Below are 16,078 nucleotides of genomic sequence, written 5' to 3'. Positions count from 1 at the left end.
TTACCAACACATGCATTTTTACTGGAGTTCAAAAACTGGAACCAGGAGAGAGTAGGGGAAAAATCAACCAAACAACAGGAGAAAGGGCATGTCCCTACATAACACCAGTCATTTTCGGCTTATCCAAGAGATAACAACTATATTAACACTGCTGTAAGGAGACAGCAACAGACCAATACCAATGCTCCCAGCAAACACTTCTGCCACTCAAAGAATCCCGAGTTCTGACTCAGCCACTGGACCTGCAACAGCTCATATCAGGAACTTGACCTGCCAGTATCTTTTCTAAATCTTCATAAAAAGATGGCATGAGTGTAGTTTTCTGTCCTAATTTCTGCTACTGGAGAAAGCTGCATAGATCACCCAAGCAGGAGTGAAGCCTACACATAAAGCAGAGGCTGTTGTTTTGGATAAGGAAAGGAGTGTGCACTAACAATATTTACAATAAATATTATGAAGCATCCAAGATGTGCATGAGTTAAAAAGCCTGGCAACCATCTATAATGGTCTCTCTACTGCTGCAAAAATGGTGGGAATATAAAGAAACGGAACCTTAAAATACAAAGCTGTTTCAAAACACTTCACTATCTATTCAAAATTCACAGATTTATGCAGGCTGGAGCTGGGAGCACACAAACTTTACCATCAGAATAAAGTTTATTACAATGCTGTTTTCACAGACGACTGAAGAGCTCCTACCTTGATGGTTTTTGACTGAAGTCTGAGACCATTAAGTGTGTTTATTGCTCTTTCAGCATCTTTTGCAGTTACGTAGTTCACGAAGCCGTAGCCTAAGCTGTGTCCTAAAGGGAAGAACGTTTTTTTAAAATTAATCCTAAAAAAATAATTTAAAGGAATTGCAAACAAGAAGTGAACTCAATATACATAATCCACACAGCAAATATTTCAGTAAGCCAAGGAGGATTCCCAAGGCTGGCACACATCATCAGTAACTCGGGGGTCTCTTATTTCTACTCTGGACATCCCTCTGCCTTCACAGACAGCAGGCACTGGACAGGGCACCCTTTAACAGCAAGAAATTAGGGCTAAACACCAGCTCTGACGAGTCTTGCAAACTTCATGGCTGTGGAACAAAGGCAATGACTTAACCGAGTTCATCAGTGCAAAGTCTTGTGGATTGAGAGCAGAAAGTGAGAAAACGTCAATGGATGAACTGGCAGGTATGAAATGAAGACCCTTGTGATTTCTTTGGCTATCCCAAACTCCACCCCTGGAGACAAGAAGGAAAAAGAAGCTTCCAATTCTTCATTAATACAGCTAACAAGCAGCTGTAACACAAACACAGCATCAAAGTGAAGAGTGAAAAATTCTCTTTAAGGCAGACAATTAATGTACTGTCACTTTATTCAAGTTTACTCCTAACTCTTAAACGAAGAATTTGATATTAATAATAAAAAATCCCTAAAATATCTATTGAAAAGTATATTTATTTGGATACTTACGTGTTCTTCTATCTCCAATCTCCACTATTGCTACTATCAATTATAACATACATACTAAGATAATTGTGGGTTGCAATTTCCAACAATTACAGGTTCTAATCAGTGTAGGCCTAAAAATAACTAAAATACTTTCAAGACTGTCTCAGAGTAATAAAAAAGCTGCAATTCAACCCAAGACACACTTCTTTCAGCCAACTTCTCTTTGTCAGATCTGAGGGATTTTCTAAAGAAAATTGCAAGCATGCATAGGAAAATGTGCTATTTTCCTCTAACAATACACTACTTTTAAGTTATTAAGTTATATTGTTAGGCTTAAGGACACTAGAAGACAAAGCTAATTGTTATGGTACAGGATTCCATGGTGAAATTGCTCTTTTTAATCATACTGCTTGGCACTGCAATGGTCTTAGCCAACAAGGAAGTTTCCTTATGCTTTTCTGACATTTCCGAATACCAAATACAGACACAGGTGTCCAATGATGGTATTGTGGTAGGAATGTCAAAGGAAATGAAGAAAGGGGCTGCAAGAGAACTGTAGATTAACTTCAGATACAGAAAAAAAGATGCCCAGTCTGCTGAGACATCAAGATTGCAAGTGTAAAATCCAGAAGGGAATAGAAGGAAGCCCCAGATAACCCCCAGTGTTTTCATGCCAACAGACTGACTGCAGAGCTGCATCAGCTCCTGGCACAGCCTCTGCCTTTGGCTGCTTCCCTGTGAAACCTAATCCAGCAGTAACTCAGCTGAACCCAGACAATGTCAGAGCCTGCTGTCTAATACACCCTTTCTATAAACACTCACAGGTAATTTCTGCCATCTGCTAAAACTCTTAGAGAAGCCAGATCCCCTGTGTTCAAGCCTTGCACAGAAACAACATCCTGCTCCCTTAGAGACCTGGTACTAAACCAGCTCCAAATCAGCCTCTCGTGACACCAGACACAGAACACAACTAATGGCACATCGCTCTGTGCCACCAAGGAGGATTTAACTCCATCCTCTGGAGACCTACAGACAGCATCCGCAAAATTCTGATCAATGTTTCCAACATGTACCCACAGCAGGGTTTTTGTGATTCCTCTATAACATTCATTTTGTTAGTCAAAGAGACTAATAAAACTAATAAAACTGAGATCAAATATGGTTGGTTCCCACCACTTACCTTCTGAGATTATTTACCTCTGATTAAGAAAATGAGTAATTGAACAATTAAAAAAATGTTGAGCATCTGGAGCCTACCTTATTTCTCAAGACTAAGAAAACAAAAGTAAGCTTAAAAGGGAAAAAATACCAGGTAGACAGTTGCCAATGACTTTTGCAAGGATGGGAAAGATCCAACATCCCTCACAGGTCCAGCCCCGCTCTGAAGCTCAACAGCTGCTTTATAGATATTTTCAGTCTGTCCCAAAAGTCACATGAACATGAATATTCCGGAAAACTACTGAACACAACCAGGTCCTAATAAAAACTATGGAAATGAGGCCTTAAAGACCAGAGAAACATACCCCAAACAAGTTAATCCCTCCAAGTGTGACCCACAGCGAGCCCTGGCAGTCAGCACTCTCACTTCCTGCATGGATGCTGCACTGGGGAGGAACGAGGGACTGTGCTCCTGACAGGTGAAGAAGAGCAGGATGCCACTCATATAAATTTATTCTGCTGTCTTCAGAACACTGAGTATCCTTCCCTTGCAACAAGTTCCCAGATAACACAGCAGGCATAGAATTGTAGATCACGGCATGGTCTGGATTTGAACGGACCTTAGAGATAATTTTATTCTGCTCCCTGACACAGGCAAGGACATTTTCCACTATCCCATGGTGCTCCAAGCCCCATCCAATCTGGCTGGGACACTTCCAGGGATCCAGGGTGGGCACCCTGTGCCAGGGCCTGCCCACCCTGCCAGGAACAATTCCTGCCCAATCTCCCATCCAGCCCTGCCCTCTGGCAGTGGGAGCCATTCCCTGTGTCCTGTCCCTCCAGGCCTTGTCCCCAGTCCCTCTCCAGCTCTCCTGGAGCCCCTTCAGGCCCTGCCAGGGGCTCTGAGCTCTCCCTGGAGCTTCTCCTCTCCAGGGGAGCACCCCCAGCTCTCCCAGCCTGGCTCCAGGGCAGAGGGGCTCCAGCCCTTGCAGCATCTCCGTGGCTCCTCTGGCCTCACTCCCACAGGTCCATGTCTATCTTATGTTGGGGTCTCCAGGGCTGGAGACAGCTCTGCAGATGGGGTCTCACCAGAGTGGAGAAGAGGGACAGAATCCCCCCCTCCCCTGCTGCCCAAACTCCTTTGTTTCTTTCCAAAGCATTACAACATGTGTTAATGCATCATTTTGAGATCAGTGACAAGGAATTTTGATCCTTATACATAGATAAAACCAGACCTAACTTGCAGCACCCATGGACACCCAGGAGTAAAAGGGTAAAAAGTGACCTGGGCCCAGTCACCGGACTCAGAAACCGTGCCCTAACACACACACACAAGCCCACATTAAAAGCAGTCTGCCAGGCCCCCTGAAAGCACATTCTACATCCTCCAGCCAACACTCACCTTTTACAAACTGAGGTGTACATATTCTGTGTCCACTTGTTCCTGTACAAGTCCTATCCTGGACCCTACACATGCTTCTCCTTCCAAGTGTCTGTCCCAAAAGTACCATCACACAGTGACTGTATCATTTTTTACTGTTTTTGACTGGTCTTCTTTACTGTTTTTGTCAAAGCAAAATTCTGCATCTTTTTCACTTCCAGTTTTATACAGATTCCTCAACGACTATTCCTTATCCAATGGTTTGAATGTCCTGGGAAGTGAGGGGGCAGGGACATAATGGGTTTTACCCAAACAAACACTGACTAGAAAAAGAAGGCTCTGAAAGTGGCAGGATCATAAAGGTTCATTCTCATATTCCCTCTAGGCATTTGACAGTAAGTTTGTACCGAACCCCAATATTACAGTCCTATTAGCTTTTACCTGACAATAGGTAAGAAACTATCAATTACCTGTATTTCTCTACAATAAACTAGAATGCAGACCATCCCTTTTAGTCTGTACTTACCACCTTAAAACTACAGTAGTATAACATGACCTTATAGTCCTTAAGTGCTAGAAAACCCATGCCATGCAAACTGGCAGCATATGTTAACTTAGCTTGCTCTAAAATACCCAACAGCATCAGCCTCAGCCATCTCCTCCCACTCAATGCCTGGTGTTCATCTCTGCACAGGCTGGGCCAACACACAACAGTCCTGTCACTGCAGGAGACATTTCCACCTCATGGATGTCTGTACAGGAATGGTCTTTGCTTCATCATTTTACTCCTAAACAGTACAATCTACGTATATGCCAAGTATGACAGGAAATATATAAGGAATTAGCATTTACACAATATTATGACTGCTGTCAAGTGTTTACCCCAGGCAAGGAGAGAAGTTTTTTTGCTTTCTCCTGATGTTCCCAGCCTGCTATAGAAACCTGCAGCACAAAAGAAACTGGTGCTGTAACAGTTTTCAAAATATTTTAGTGGATAGGAATTTAAAAATATTTTTTAGAGTTTGCATATACATAAATATAAATTTACTCAAGAGACAAAGCTAAAAAAGAGCAACAAGTAGGTCTTTATCTGCACAAATAATTAACGACGTAACTACAAAACCTAGTTTTAAGTGAAATACCCGACTCCTTTAGCAGAAAGAATCAAGTTTTGTTTCCATGATAAAAGGTCTTTTCAGGAGAGAGAGCACAGCTTTTCTTTCCGGGCATCACTTGGGTTTCTGTCCATGTCCCTGCTTCCTTTCCCAGCTCCTGAGACACACAGCTTCAGTCACCAGCTTCTTCCTTATTCCCACTGCTGACAGCTCCAGCTTCACTGAGGAGCCTGATACACACCAGAGCACTTCACTGAGAGCAGCTCACTCAGATCCTCCCCATCCTGTCCTCCACGAGAAATCTCAAAATCAAACCTGGCTCCTGTTATGTCAGTGCACCTCAGCATGATGGCAACTTAGTTTAGAACCCGTTTTCTGAACTGGGAATCATGTTTGGAGGATGTGAGCTGGGTCTGAGTTTTTTGTTTGGCTTTACAAACTGTGCCATGAGTGATTACCAGAGAGCCTAAATAGGTGTGAAAGCATTGAGAAGTACCACATAAAATACCAGACATCAGGAGAACGCAAAGCAGTGGCTATAGTTTCTGAGGGTAAGAACACATTAAAGTGCCCAGATGTGCCTTGTGCTTCTTTAGCACAGTTACACTGCTGTACAACCAGGGGTCCATAATCACATCAGTCCACAACCATCCTGCACCAAACTTCCCAAAAAGTGCTCTGACAACGGGGAAGTGCAGCAAGGTAGGGCTGGCAGAGCAGGTGATCAAGAGGCTGCATCCTATCTGCTGAGTGAGTCACAGCACACACACAGCATCCTCTGTTTCCTAACAGCCAGGAAAACACACAGATGTGTGAGCAGAGCAGCCGGGATGAGCAGGGAGCCATGGCAGAGCTCCAAGGGAAACAGAGAGCACAGGAGATAGAAGTAGTAACAGCTACAAAAGGAGGAATCTGGAAACACTGTCCACTGTATCTGAGGAATGGCAGAGCTCAAATACAGTTTAGACTTTAAAAGAATGGAAAGAAACAAAAGAACAATATAATGGGTAAACAGAAAATATTCTATTGCTGTCCCAGCAGCACAAGGCTGGAAGTATGGCAGCAGATTTAATATGTGATCTGAGCAGAGAGGCACAGGATGCTTTCTGTGCCTTACTTCACGAGCAGAGTAACAGGCCTCTGCACCTTGGAAAGAGCTCCCAGAGAAAGGCCAGTGGATGAACACTGAGCCAGGGACTGTGGTTGAGTGAACTCGTCCCAGGCAAACCCATGGTGGGGTGAAATGGGCTCCATGTAAGGGTGATGAGGCACCAGGCTCATGTCCCTGCCAAAACTCTTTCATCTTTGAATTATCAAGAAATTGGAAGAAGGGAGGTAAACAGCACATTCATGTTCAAAAGGAGACAAAAACACTCCCCCACACACACTCCAGCCGTATGCCTGGAACTAGTGGAGTTTGCAGGGTCTCTGCTGGGACCTGCAGTTCCACGCTGTGGAGGAGGTGATGGGAACGTGCTCTCACCAAGACCAGAGATCTCACCAGGTTGGGAGGAACATGTCCTACATTGAAGGGTCACAGAGGACAGGCCAACAGCGCTTCATGGAATGCAGCAAGGACAGATGCAGAGCCCTGATCATGGGGAGAAAGACACCCTGGCAATAACAGACTGGACACTTACTGGCTGGAGACTGTTCTACAGAAAACGAGCTGGGGAACAGGGTGTGGAGCATGAGCCAGCAGTGCCCCAAGGGAGAGGGGTAAAGCATCCTGTACAGCCACAAGACTGTGGCCACAAGCCACAAGCCACTTGGCTCTAGAGACAAGGACCAGCTATTTGTTACATCCTCAGCAGATTTTGTTTTCATACTGCAAGGTGTCCTTACATCAAAAAGAAAGCAGCTTCATGAAGGATTTCTGTCAAAACATATTTCTGTGTTTGTACACAAACATCTGAAGTATTTAACAACCAATTTTTAAAAATAACAATTAATGGCATGATTTTCCATTCCATGTCTATGGTTATCAAATTCCATCATCACAACATAGACAGTAATACATAGAATAACTTCTAGCATATAATTCATAGTATGTTTTTTAAAATACAGGAACTTATGGAATTGTGGAATGGTTTGGGTTGGGAGGAACCTTAGAGACGATTTCATTCTGCTCCCTGACACAGGCAAGGACATTTTCCACTATTCCATGGTGCTCCAAGCCACATTCAGCCAGGCCTTGGGCACTGCCAGGGATCCAGGGGCAGCCACAGCTGCTCTGGGCACCCTGTGCCAGGGCCTGCCCACCCTGCCAGGGAACAATTCCTGCCCAATCTCCCATCCAGCCCTGCCCTCTGGCAGTGGGAGCCATTCCCTGTGTCCTGTCCCTCCAGGCCTTGTCCCCAGTCCCTCTCCAGCTCTCCTGGAGCCCCTTCAGGCCCTGCCAGGGGCTCTGAGCTCTCCCTGGAGTTCTTTGTTACATGACAATACATAACTTTCTAAACCAACAGTTGTCACAGGGTTTATTTTGCTTTTCTAACCTATCACCTTTGCTTACTTCTGCTGTACTGTGGATACCTTTGTCCAATGGGCTTCTAACTCACATGCTTCTGTTATAACTTCTAAACTCTCAGCTTACTCTATACAACTACACCCCTACATAATAAACCCTTCACTATCTTACCCAACACAGTTTCTCCTTTACTTAAGGCATATTCTTACTTACAACTACAGAAACATAAGTTTATGATTTTTCTGCTTAATGTGTGTGTATTGTATTTTTACATCAATCCCAGCTTCTTCCAAGACTGCAGATGAAATCCTTTAGTGACTGTGGAAGTTTCTGTTTTTTTAATTCCCACAACTAAGCCCCTGAAACACCAAGACAGCAGCAGAAACACCCCACACAGTACTGTGTGTCAGGCTGGGGGCAAAGCCTGGCCCAGGCAAACAGCCTGGGGTTGTGCCTAGCCTAGAGAGCCCTGGGGAGCACTGTGCTCCTGCAGGGCTGGGTCAGTCCCACCAACACTTCATGGGCAATTACTGCACCTGCTCCACCTACACAGAGCTGAAAGTTTAGGTTTATAACTCAGCATTTCCACAATGTTTCACCCTTTTCTGTTAGTCCATGCAGCAGCTCAGAATATTCCTTCTACAGGACCTGGACCCAGCTTAGTGGCAGTTCCTGGGACTGAGACCCAAACTGCTCATTAAGCCAATTCCCACATCTGCTCCAGACTTCAAACCAGCACATCTTTCTGAACAGACACTTGATGGCAACAGAAGGGAACTAGCAAGGAAACAAAGAAAATATCTAGTTATATTGATGATTACTTTCCAATCCAGAATGTGCTTCCACTGCTTCCCCTGGCTTTAGGACACAACTCTTTCTGTTCACAGCTAAACAATGAAGAGTCTCATTTATAGACGTTTAAGGGCAAAAGCACATTTAGCTGGCTTGAAAAGCCTGACCTTTAAACAATTCAGAAAAACATTACAAATTACAAATAAAGCTGTCTCTCCTTATGTAAAATCACTGATATTTGCCTTGAAACAAAGATGAACACAAACAACTCCAACAGGCACCTCTTTGGGAAAAAGTCAAAAGCTACAAAGCTAACTTTACAAGTCTGTTGTCAACCCCAGTTCAGAGAGTTCACAGGGATCTCACCATCTCCACAATATTGCAAAAATTCCACCGAAAGAGTAATAGCTTTAAATCCTGAAAACAGAAGGGTGGAGTTTTTTTAGTAATTTATTTCACAAAGCATAATTATCATTTCTATACGTTCATTTTTTTCCCTTTCTCTCAGTTCCAGAACAATTCTCTGTTGAGGTTTAATTTTAGTTGTTCCAGGGCTCCCTTTTCAGATGAACTGCCAGGATCTAAGATTCTGTGAAGTGAAAAGGATTTGTAAAATGAACACAGAAAACACCAGGCCCAAAACTGTGCAGAAATATCACAGGCTAGTTTTTTTTTTTGGAGGGAATCTGGGAGAAAAATGCCTGACCACTTACTGGAAGATCTCATTTCTTTAAACAGGACCCAATTTATTCACCTGTTGTTGGAACAAAAATCTGACTGTTCAAGATACTGAGGGCTCAAATATTCATTTCTTCCTTCTCTTGAGGAAGAAACTTCAACTTTCAAAAAACAGTACACTTCTTTAGCTGCAAACATTACAGTACAAAAACCTCAGCAAGTGCTCAGTCACCCCAATCACAGGCTGAACTGAACCCAACTCTTACACTGCAGAAACGGAGCTGCCCCACTGGAAGAGAATGAAAGTATTGTAAGATGTATAAAAATAACCCCCACTAAAAGCATGCTGAAAAATATTAGAACACAACCAAAGATGTTGCTGCATGGCTCATTCGTATGGCTTTATGAGGGGGGAAAAAAGCAAAGGAAGCAGAGCCATGGAATGGTCTGTACAGTTCTCTTGGTCTTTTTGACTTGTACCATAAGGAGGGTTACATTTAACACTCTTCAGAGTATCCAGACAGAGTGGAAGGACACCCACAACCCCAAAACAGCAGGGAGTCACTGCCTGTTGTGCCAGCCCTGCCTCAAAGCTTTCAGAGAACACTCTCAGGGTCCCTCGGAGTGGCAGCACCACCACCTGGTGACCAGCCACTGTTCCTGACCAACATTTCTAACAGATTTGGCCCTGATGTCAAACCTTTGGGTACTTCACTAGAGGCTCCACCTTGTGCTGATGAACCCCAAACTCAAGGACTGGTTTCCAACATACTCACAGGCTCTTCACCTGGTGACACAGGTCCTCCTCACTTGCAGCACTAAGAACACATCTGCCCAGAGTGAGAGGCCCCAGGCACTCCCTGCACAGCTCCACCATCCTTTTCATAAAGGCAGCTTTTCTTTTGCCAAGGCCTCTGCTGTTCCAGGAATAGGTGCTGCTAAAACTGCTGGAGACCACAGCACCAACTCTGAGTGCACATGGGCTAAACACAGCAGAGTGCCCAGTCCCTGCCCTACTCTGCCTGCTCACAGTGCTCTGAAGCTCTGCTCTAGGCCAGCCTGGTACATAGGCCTGGCCTCAGCCACAGCTAAACAAGGGCTTGACTGTCCCCAGTGAGGGGTCAACCAGAACAAAAACTTCAACCTCCTTTTGGTCAAGTACACCTGACAAAGCTCTGAGCAACCTGCTCCAAGTCCAGGAGTCCTGCAGCTATCCCATCCCGACAGCAGCCAGCACTCTGGGTCATAAGAGGGGTACCAGAAATCCACTGAAAACCCAAAATATGCCCTGAATATTGAGAAGCAGAACACAAGAACTGCTGCTAGAGCTGTTCCTTCTACTGGCTGTGCTCTGATCGCTCTGAAAGAACACAGGCAACCTTTAAGGCTAGAAAGATGGGGAAGGGTCTGAGGGCACCTGGCTGGTTCAGCTGGAGCACAGGAGATGAGGGGAGGCTCCTTGGAGGCTGCAGCTCCTCCCGAGGGGAGGCAGAGGGGCAGGGGCTGAGCTCTGCTCTGGGACAGCTCCTGGAGCCCAGCAAGGGCTGGAGCTGTGCCAGGCCTTGGCATGGAGCTCAGGGAAAGGTTCTTCCCCCCGAGGGTGCTGGCACTGCCCAGGCTCCCCAGGGAATGGTCCCGGCCCCGAGGCTGCCAGAGCTGCAGGAGCGTTTGGACAGCGCTCTCAGGGCTGCTCAGGGTGGGGCTGTTGGGGGGTCTGGGCAGGGACAGGGGCTGGGCTGATGATCCCTGGGGGTCCCTTCCAGCTCAGGATATTCCGGAATTCTCTGATTTAGGTTAACTGTATTCCTATAGCCTTGAGAGAATGAAGCTACTACCTTGAGCAGTTTATGTGGCCACCTTTATGACAAAGGGAATTAAGTGGAGCTGGCAAAGCTGGTGTTCACATTTTCAGTATTTGGGCAATTTGTCTGCAAACCATTTGCATTTTCTCATTAAGTTAACCATTGCCACAAGGCATTCTTGAATGCACATTTAAAAAAATCACTTACCACCAAATGTGAATAAAGAGCTAGAAAAAAAAACTCCAGAGGTAATGATGCACTCCAATTCCACAGTTAACAGCAAAACTGCATAAACAATTTCATGGGTGTTTTGCATGCAAAAGGAAACTATTTCAGCCAAAGATAATACTTAAGTATTTTCGACAAACAAGAACATTTCAGAATTCCATTTCTAGACTGAGTTCACTGCACTGGTGAAATGAGAAGTTGCCCTGTCACATAAACTCGAGCCACTCACCAGCCTGCAGCACCTGACAGCTGGGCAGGAAAATCCTCTGCCCCTTTCTGCTTGAAAAGCTCACATGGACAAGGATGCTTATTTCTTTTTTAGCTGCGTAATTTCTGAGAATGAATCTTCCAGAGAAGACATGAAAAGAAAAAGGCAGTAAAGGGTAAAGCTTTATGTCCACTCCTGAGGAACTGCAACTATCTGAATGTGACTTCTTTTGCTCCTGTAAGCAATCTGTCCCAGGCACACCTGCAGAGAGCGAGCCATCACGACAACGATGCTTGAGATGGACAACAAGTTCCTGCACAAAACCTTAACAAGTCACCCCAAAATGTCCTTTCCGCTCCACACTTGCCAGTAGCAGTAGAGAGAGATCCCTTTGCCCCAACAGCTGCTGATCACCTTTCTGATCTATCAGAACTCACACTGACACAAGCAAATGCAGAGAGTGCAGAGGAAGCCCACGCCTCCCTCGCAGCCTCTGCACAGAGGGGGCCGTGTCTGGGGAGCTGACAGGTACAGACAGAGCCCTTGGAACAGTGTGAAGGATCATATCCTACACTTCCACTTCCTAGAGGAGTCATGAGCACCAGAGGGAAAACACTCCTGGCTCAGGACAGAAGGTGTGAGGGAAGGAACAGGCACCCTGAGGAAGCTGGATGCCTCCTTTCCAAAATAAATCAGTGTCAGAAGGAACCCTCACAGAACGAGCTGTGCACAGCAACCTGTCACAAGCGACTCAAAGCAGGGATACGGTGTCAGGAGCAATAAATAGACCCCATAGAAGTCTGAGACCATAAACACATGAGAAAAAAGGTTCACAGAATCCTAGAATAGAACCCCAGAATATTCTCAGTTGGATTGTTGGTCCTTGTGGGGCCCTTCCAATCCCTGTGTCTGCCCAGACCCCCCAACAGCCCCACCCTGAGCAGCCCTGAGAGCGCTGTCCAAACGCTCCTGCAGCTCTGGCAGCCTCGGGGCCGGGACCATTCCCTGGGGAGCCTGGGCAGTGCCAGCACCCTCGGGGGGAACAAACTCTTCCTAATATCCAGTTTAAGCTCCTCCAACACAGCTTTGTGGTAGTTTTGATGAATTCTTTTCCCTTGCACTCTGAGGACAGTTACATACAGTACCACAGGTGGAAGCACCTCCCAGCTCACAGAATTATTCCAATAAGGAATATTATTTTTAGTATTACCATGTGCTACTGTAGCACATGAGTTTGGCAGCTTTTTGTTTTTAGTAATTCCACAAAAAGGCAGCTTAACTCTACCTTTTCAGACCTTTAGGACAGTCAGGTTTTAAAGTACCAATACTTCAGCAAAGTAAGGAGAAGACAGAAATTAAAACACACATGACCAACTAACTTTCAGCTTCAGCATTTGGTCCAGAAGGACTAACAACCTCTGTACAGCTGTATGGACAGCAAGGTAAAGATGACCAGCCTCTGTTGGAAAATTTAGAGCTATGCACAGCACAGATGCTTTTGCTCAAAAGTCAGACATCCTGACACAACAAGCCATCACCATCTATGCTGCAAGAAACTGAGCAACCCCAGAGAGGCACAGACGCCTGCATTCCTGCATTAACAGGTACTGAAGGAGAAATGTTTTTAAAAAACTCACCTGTTAGAGCAGTCCAGAACCCAGAACCTGGATGTTGCAGCAAAGTCAAACACTGACCATGCAAAATACAGCATGAGACAGATTTCTTCTGTTGGATCTTCTCTAGCACAAAGCAATTGCTTCAAGGAAGTGGACATTTAATATCATACACATCCCTGGAGAGGAAATCAGTGCATAGCAGAAGTCTGGTCCTGCTGTGTCTGGGTCTGCAGTCAATGCTGCAGGCTACTGGACCAACCCCAGACTTCTTGCTCTCAGTCTCATGAGTCAGAGCCCCAGGAAGAGAGGATTTAATTGATGGAATCAGGTCAATGGCTACTCACAGACCTCAGCAATCATTGTGACAAGCCAGGAGATGCACCAGTGAAAAGTTACACTGCAGGCTGGACACTGTGCCATACTATATTGGGAAGTGGGAATCAGCCTTCTAACATTTCCCTAGGGTTCAAAGCCCCAAGGCGTGGCTGGTGCTCAATTAAGATCTGAGAGAAAGAACAGTGTCCAATGAATTCTGTAATTCTCTTACGAAAATCCTGGATGTCCAAGACATACTTGCCATAAACACAGCAACAATTCAGAATTTGCCTGCTGACCCCCAGTACTGTTTCACTCATCACAGGTCAAGCAAAGCCATGTCTGGAAATGCTGAGGAATGCATTACACCAACTGGAGAATGCAAAGCCCAGCACTCTATTCCTCCAGTATGGTGAGGAGGAGCCCTGCACCCTTCTAATGCTCAGCTACTGTGCAGAAGTTTCTCTGCACAGGTACTGAAAAAAAAAGGGAAAAAAACAGAAAAAGAAGCTGTCACATCTCAAACAACAAACCAGACACACGGTCACACCCTTATCAATGGCTATAACCCATGTGTACACAAACCCAAAAGCTCCTGGTAAGGAATGTGAACTGACACTACGGTTTGCTGCTACTTTCACCTTCCTGTAATGCTCATCAGTAGTGATATAAAGGCTAAGCAGTCTGGAGGCTTCAAGGAGCTTCTCTACATTTTATAACCACAACCTAACACATGGAACAGATTGTTCCATACTCTGCTGCATTTGAAGCAAAACGCAACAACATATGTAATGATCATAATAAAATATTTTGTTTAAGCAAACCCAAGCTTGGCTTTCCAATCAGTTCTTGAATCCCAGTAATCAGTCTCCAGACAGCTTATGCCAGTTCAATAAGTAATGAAAAACTTCATTCCAAGCAGAAGTATTTTTTGCACTGTTATTTCATTAACAGACAGTAAATTGAGAAGAAATGTATGTATCATTCAATGTTTTTCAAAAAGCAAGCATTATCAACTAAATGTTGATTTTAACTCTGCAAACACAAACAATAAAGGGAACTTCAAAGACAAAATTCTCTGATTATTAAAACTTTATGGGGACACCAAAAGCTATGACTTCATTGAAAAGAACTAAACAAAAAGTCTAATTCCAATAAAAGCAAAAGGTTCCCTCCCTCTTGCTCAGGCCACTCAACCCACTCTATCTCACATGCCAATATTATGACTTATCTGACCAGAAACCAAGGTCAGGGAGCTGAACAGGTTTTTCTGCAGCTCCAATTTCCTGCCGTCTGCCACAGGGTCAGAGAAATCCAAGTGGGGGCACAAGAAAAGAAGAACTGTGCCACAGGATTTTTCTGTTCAGGGACTGCTGCACATCCATGTGTTCAGCAGACAGTTTGAGAATAAAGAATATAATGTGAACATTATAGGGGCAGAAACATTCCAAAGGGGCAGAAACAAAAGCAAGAGGAAGAAAAAATGCTCAGAAGGAGCCAGTTCTTTGGCATTGATATTCCAGTACTATCAGAAAGTATGGACATGACTGGTAACTGCTCCTAACAGTGTTGCAAGTAAGTGAAAAAGTAGGTAGCAACAAAATCCAGTGGCATGACCACAGCAGCCACACAGAATCCAGCACATGCAACCACTTTAGAGAAAAGCCAGTGTTCTGTCCACAGGCACTCAAGGGCTCTCTGAAACAATAACAACAATTTTATTTTTCATTCTTGAGGTTAAGAACAACCTTGAGCACACAAGTGTGTTTTGGACTTTAAACTACCCAGCACTGTCAAGTTCCAAGTTAAAGTTAAGCAGACTTTACCAGAGTGTTTGATGCTACAGGTAACCTGTGAAGCAGGGTCTCCACTTCAGAGACTGAATAAATCTCTAGCTTCCCACTGAAAATATCCTTCCCACACAGGTAATTCTGTGCTTATTTTACAGTCTAAGGTGTGGGTCAGCTATGACCTGCTATCATAAAGCAAGGGGTCTTATTCCTTGCAAAACCAGACTTCAGAGTAAGCCTCAACTTCTGAGGCAAAGCACATGACAACAGCTGGGACAAACACTCACCTGACAAAACATTCAAAGAAATCGCTATTTATGTAACTATCTTACCATGACTGAACATATACATCCCTTAAGTAGAGACACAGACAGACAGACATCATGAGATACCTCATCTGTAAGATATCATTGTCGTGGTTTGACACGGAAAATGAATTTTTCCAGAAGGAAGAGGTCAATTTGGACATTGACCAATTGAAGGTGGACACGCCTCTGAGAACACAGAGGGGTTAAAAGCAGAATTCCCAGGAGAACTCGCTCTCTTGGGTTCCGGTCAGCGGTCAGTGCAGGACTCTCCCCTGCCCTGCGAGGAGGTGGGTGGGGGACGGGAAAAGCCACATGGCCTTCGGAGGTAGGCCCAAGGGTGGAGGGACTGGAACCCCCTGCACATGGAAGAGTGGAGAAATCTGGGATGTCTCCATTTTCCCCCCAGAGTCTCTCTCTCTCCCAAGAGAGAAAAAGAGATGGTGGTGGTTTTATCAGCAGTTCCCTGCGGGGAAGGAGAAGAGCAGGAGGACCACAAGGTGCCCAGCTGCCTGTGGGAGCTGGAGCCTGGGCAGCGAGCCATCTCTGGGAGTTGGGACTTTTAACCCTTCCTGAGAAATGAAAGCTTTGTGACATTTTTCTCCTCGGTTTGAAAGAGAGGAAGAGAGACAGCCTGGGACCTGGGATGTTGGAAGGAGAAATTTTAGGTGGGAGGCGATGATGGAGTGGCTTTTAGCTGGACTTTTTCTTGGTAGCCACAGACTGAACTGATCTTCTCCTCCAAGAGAGAATGTATTTTAGGAGGATGCTGGTGAGCCAA

At 45.0% G+C, this 16,078-nt stretch overlaps 1 protein-coding gene across 2 annotated transcripts in view; it reads right to left on the bottom strand.

Moving 5' to 3' along the window:
* The window catches only part of ELAVL1 (ELAV like RNA binding protein 1), a 40,877-nt gene that overhangs the window by 12,300 nt on the left and 12,499 nt on the right, over nucleotides 1-16,078 (bottom strand). For both annotated transcript variants that reach the window (XM_030256985.4, XM_002190940.7), the window contains exon 3: nucleotides 700-803. In XM_030256985.4, the coding sequence (XP_030112845.2) occupies nucleotides 700-803 (104 nt within the window). The remainder of the gene's footprint in view (nucleotides 1-699; nucleotides 804-16,078) is intronic.

Source organism: Taeniopygia guttata, chromosome 28, assembly GCF_048771995.1.
Source record: "Taeniopygia guttata chromosome 28, bTaeGut7.mat, whole genome shotgun sequence".
In the NCBI taxonomy this organism is placed as follows: Eukaryota; Metazoa; Chordata; class Aves; order Passeriformes; family Estrildidae; genus Taeniopygia; species Taeniopygia guttata.
Note: the sequence above shows the minus strand (reverse complement) of the source record. Positions and strands in the feature narration are given on the sequence as shown.